General features: G+C 57.8%; 1 protein-coding gene across 1 annotated transcript; it reads left to right on the top strand.

The window, feature by feature from the left end:
* The first annotated feature begins 1,234 nt into the window (after positions 1 to 1,234).
* On the top strand, positions 1,235 to 4,547 carry LOC120588752 (focal adhesion kinase 1-like). Its single transcript, XM_039845920.1, has 3 exons — positions 1,235 to 2,310; positions 3,025 to 3,105; positions 3,360 to 4,547. The coding sequence occupies exons 1-3, from the start codon at positions 2,257 to 2,259 to the stop codon at positions 3,570 to 3,572; spliced, it is 348 nt and encodes a 115-aa protein (XP_039701854.1). The 5' UTR covers positions 1,235 to 2,256; the 3' UTR covers positions 3,573 to 4,547.
* Positions 4,548 to 4,816: the final 269 nt, after the last annotated feature.

The following is a 4,816-nucleotide window of genomic DNA, read 5'->3' as shown; positions in this document are numbered from 1 at the left end:
CATAACCGGCCACATCTGTGCAGGTGCTGGTCTCCCAACTTGGGGTTTCCAAATTGTCAAGCTCTAGAAAAGAGGAAACCAGTAACCGATGTCTCTCTAAACTAAGCTTTCGCTTTGGGGCGTCGCCGTGGAAGGGCCCTGGAAGCCCTGTGACAGTGCCGGGGCAGGAGCTGAGCAAAGGGGAAACGTGAAAGATAAAGAACGGAAGTTCTAAACAGGGTAGAACAGTCAGAACAAAGCGCCCCGCCTCCCACCCACGAGGACCGTCGCAGGCCGTGGTGGGCTCTGCCCGCGGCTCTCCAGGGAGCCGGGCCGCGGCCCTGGTCCAGCCCGAGGGTGCGTGGGCCGCGTTAAACGGGACACGCTGGGACCCTCGCTGGGGAGGGTGAAACACGCGGTCATAGCCGACCTCCGTCTGGCGAGTGCTCCCGGACAGCGAGCTGTGCGGGTTGGACCCTGACGTTTAAGGTTCTGCCCAGCTCGTATCCCAAACGCTGTACTTTTCCCAGACCACCGTGGGAAAGGTCAAGAGCGCCCATTACCCCGAATCAACTTTGCCTTTGAGAGTAGGTTGGCCTGAGTGTAAGCTGTGGAGATAAACAAAACCTCTAAATTTAAAGTAAAGGAGCTAGCCAGAAGAATTGGTTCAAAAGAAGGATTTTTGTTTAAGTTTTGTTATTGTTTTTAAAATAAGCTCGTTTTCATAAACACAGCTGAAGCCAGGGATCTCTTACGGCAGGATGGCCAGACAGCAAGGCCCAGTCCCGAGGGGACCGAGGGGGGTACGGTTTTTCCCACTCTGCGGTCCAAGGGGCAGTGCACAGTGATGACCAGTGTCTGTACTCCTTCCCTTTCAAAGACCCCTAGTTCTTTTGATCCTTGCACGGCTGGCCGGACTGTCACTGTCGGGCTTTGCATGTCGTTTTCCTCGTTGATTGGCGAAGCGGGCCTGGTGCATGACAGCCCCCTGCCGACGTGCGGCGTCCGGGGCACGTGGCCGGGCGGCTCTGCGCCGACAGCCAGCGAGCCGAGAGCTGCAGGCGTGTGCTCGCTCCTTTCTGCTCTGCTTGTGTGTTTTTATGGGGGGGTGTCTGCTGCCTTCATTAATATTGTTTTTCTTTTTTCCCTTTCTCTGGTAATTTCTTTAACCTTCCCTCACCTTCCGTGCGACAATAGCCGTGGAGGGTAAGCACCTGTGTCTGTGTGTCTGCTCCCCTCTGCGTCACACCCAGTGCTGCATGTGGCCACCTGAACCCAGGGGCCGGGGGAGGGTGCTCCTGCTCGGCTCACACCAGAACCACCTTCCTAGTTGCCAGGAGTGGGGCGGGGACATCTCTGCAGTGTCCTTTTCTGTCTCGTGCCTAGACTTGGAGCTCCCAGGTTCCGGTCTCCTTGGACCAAGGCGGCCTGAGAGCTCAGAAGCGGGCGCCTAGCGTTTCAGACTGAGCCCCGGCAGCAGATTGCTGCACGCAGGGCACGCTACTGTCCTCTGGCTTCTGGAAACACACACAGGCCGTCCCGGGCCTGGTTCAAACATTTAAATACCGTGAGATTTCCCAGAAGCCCTTGCAGAGCTCAGCTCCCCGTCTGCCTTGGGTAACACCTGGCGATGTCACCGTGCCCAGGCCCGGGGGAGCTGTGTCCCCACGTCCCTTCGTGCAGGTGGCTGAGGCCGCCCCGTTAGGGGGCGCCGCGGGCTTTGCTGGTGCCCCCGCAGCTTCGCGTGGGCCACGTAGTGCTTCCCGCAGACTCAGAGCAGGCGGATGTTCTCAGGCTCTTCACGTGGACTGGACGCCTGGCCTCTTAGCTCTCTCTCGAATCCTCAGCGAGCTGTAAAGCGTACGGTGTCTTTCTCTTCTGATGAATGATTCTGGGGGTGTCGAATCACTTCTCTGAGAGAATCTGGGGCTTTTCCATAAAATTGTGTGATTCCAACTCATTTCCTTTAACCGAGCTCAAAATTAGGGAAAGTGATTGCCCCATTTACTTGTCACTCATTCGACCAGTTCACTGTCATCCTCAAAGTGAACTGTGCCCCGAGCAGACAGTCGGTGGCGTGGTCTGCCTCTGTCTCCTCTAAGGAGCTTTCTGGCCTGGTCGTGGTGACACGCCACCCCTGCAGAGCGGGACGGTAACCAGCTTCTGTGTTGGCAGCTTCAGCCCCAGGAAATCAGCCCCCCTCCCACTGCCAACCTGGACCGCTCCAACGACAGGGTATACGAGAACGTGACGGGCCTGGTGAAGGCCGTCATCGAGATGTCCAGCAAGATCCAGCCAGCCCCGCCAGAGGAGTACGTGCCCATGGTGAAGGTAAGCCGCCCGCGCCATGCGCCGGCAGACCGCGTCCCGTGCCGGGGGGAGGCCATGGGGCCCTGCGGTCAGGCCTGGCGCTTCAGCGGGTCCGTGCGAGGGCAGCACAGTGACCTCCTGCAGTCACTGCCGCAGTCACACGAGTTCCTGTCCCCGCCCGGCTCTGGGGTGGGCATGTCCTCAGCGGCACGGGCTTTACTGCTTACTGTTCACACACACAGCCTTGAGCGAGAAAAGCAGGCGGCAAAATTGCCGTTTGCGTCAAGTTGAAGAACGTGCCGGCGAGTCCCGCGGAGGGCTGGGCGCTGGCAGTGGGCAGACCCTTTGCTGGGGCAGAGCAGACTCGGCGGGCGCCCTGAGGGCAGGTGCCATGGTCCCCGCGCCTGCAGCAGCGTGTGGGCCCTTCTGAGCCGGGAAGCGCCGGGAGAGAAGTGGGGAGGACCGGGCGCCGCCCCGAACCCCCGGAGCGCGCTCGATCCGCCAGTCTCCGTCCCTCCCCCCGCTCCCCGGACTCGTGGAGTGATGAGCACTCAGATCTGGATCTGGACGGGAAGATGACCCCATACCTGAGATCAGGCTCAGGGCGGAGGAAGGGAGCATAGAAGTTTTCTCTGCAGTGGCAGGAAGGAGATGAGAGCTGGCGTGAGTGGAAGGAGGGGCGCCAGGGCGGGCGTGGGGCGCCGCGGCCTCACCCGCTGTGCTCTCGTCCCTTAGGAGGTCGGCCTGGCCCTGCGGACGCTGCTGGCCACGGTGGATGAGACCATTCCCGTCCTGCCGGCCAGCACCCACCGAGAGGTAGGGCACGGCCCCTCGTCCTGCTGCGGGACGGTGCGGGTGGGTACCCCAGGGGCGGGGCGGGCGTCCCGAAGCCGGTTAACGGTGGTGATGGTTGTGGTGCCCGCGGCGACGCTGACTTTACTGCCTGTGGCAAGGAAGGTTTGTTTAAGGGCGAAAAGGACCGTGTTTCTCGTGGAGGCACCAAGGGAGGTGCGTAATCCCCCTGGGAGGCTCGTGGGGAGCGGCTCCTGACCCCTCTCTCGTCCCTCCAGATCGAGATGGCCCAGAAGCTGCTGAACTCTGATCTGGGGGAGGTCATCAGCAAGACGAAGCTGGCCCAGCAGTGCGTCGTGACCAGCCTCCAGCAGGAGTACAAGAAGCAGATGCTGACCGCCGCCCACGCACTGGCCGTCGACGCCAAGAACCTGCTGGACGTCATCGACCAGGCCAGGCTGAAGCCGCGCGGGCAGACGAGGCCGCACTGAGCGGCGCCCAGGGCCGTGCGCCCGAGCTCCACCAGCAGCGAGGACGCCGCCTGTCCTCCGTCGCCAGCACCCACAGCGCAGCCGTCTCTGACTGACAGCGGGTCGAAAATCTCTCGTACAGGTCTAACCACATTCTGATTTGGGCTCATTTTTTTTTTTCAATCGGTGTTAAGAAAAGTTCAGCATCGAAAATGTGGCGTTTTTCTAAGAATGAAAATTGTACGTGGGACGCTTTTAAGATTCATGAATCAGAGCTTGCGTGCGCGTGAGGCTGTGTCCCCGGCGAGGCCAAGGCCGGCACGCGTTGGCTCCTGGACTCGCCGAGCTGCACGTTGGAAGGAGACAGGGCGGAGGGGAAGCCGACCAGAACGTTCCCCAGACCGGGGTCTCGTTGTTAGAACACTCTTCAGTTGCAATATGCTAATACCACTTTACAGAGAGAGAATATGAAAGCTATATTTTGAAGACTTGAGTCATTTCAGAAAAAGACCTACGACCCTTTCGTCTTTCCCGCCTTTTACTTTCACGTGGACGTGTGAAACGTTTGGTTGGAAACTAGCTGTAGAACACTCTGAAAAACATTTGTCTTTTTCCACCAGAATAATGTGCCAGTTTTTGTAGCGATGTTCTTGGAAGCAGAAATGCTTCGGACCAGAGCACCTCCCCCCTGCAGCGAGAAGAGGTTCTGGAACCATCCGTTTTCCATTTTTGTATAATTTATAAAGAAAGATTAAAGCCATGTTGACTATTTTACAGCCACTGGAGTTAACTAACCCTTCGTCGTGTCTTTCTTCCCAGGAGAGAGTTAAGCGAAACAGATTTGGTTTTCTTCTGCTGTCCGTGACGCCATCATTCTGTTCCATGATTTTGAGACTGTACCCTCCCTGTAGTTTGTCGGGGGATATAAATTATTCTCAGGAAGAATATAATGAACTGTACAGTTACTTTGACCTATTAAAAAGGTGTCACCATTAAGGTCTCGGTGTAACGTTCTTTCTGTTGCTTTTCTTCCTTCAAACAATTTAAAATTTTTCAGGCGGCTTGTCAGAGGGAATAACATACAGGGAGCTCTCAGTAATCATCAGTTTCTTTCCTCCTTTGCCTTCTGGGCAGGTCAGGGGAGTCGCCACAGAAGGGCGGCTCAGGGCGAGTCACCCTGTCCATCGTCCTCCTCAGTAAAGGTGGAGGTGCGAACGGGAGCAGTGCCACCTGTGAAGGAGTGCCCTTGGCAGCCCTGTCCCTGT

The sequence above is a fragment of the Pteropus medius genome, unplaced genomic scaffold, assembly GCF_902729225.1.
Source record: "Pteropus medius unplaced genomic scaffold, Ma_sr-lr_union100, whole genome shotgun sequence".
NCBI lineage: Eukaryota > Metazoa > Chordata > Mammalia > Chiroptera > Pteropodidae > Pteropus > Pteropus medius.
Note: the sequence above shows the minus strand (reverse complement) of the source record. Positions and strands in the feature narration are given on the sequence as shown.

Excerpts from the sequence above, each read along its gene's own strand:
- LOC120588752 (XM_039845920.1), top strand. The coding sequence starts at position 2,257 with ATGTCCAGCAAGATCCAGCCAGCCCCGCCAGAGGAGTACGTGCCCATG. Across the intron at positions 2,311-3,024 it reads AGTACGTGCCCATGGTGAAG|GAGGTCGGCCTGGCCCTGCG; the intron begins GTAAGCCGCCCG and ends CTCGTCCCTTAG. Across the intron at positions 3,106-3,359 it reads CGGCCAGCACCCACCGAGAG|ATCGAGATGGCCCAGAAGCT; the intron begins GTAGGGCACGGC and ends TCGTCCCTCCAG.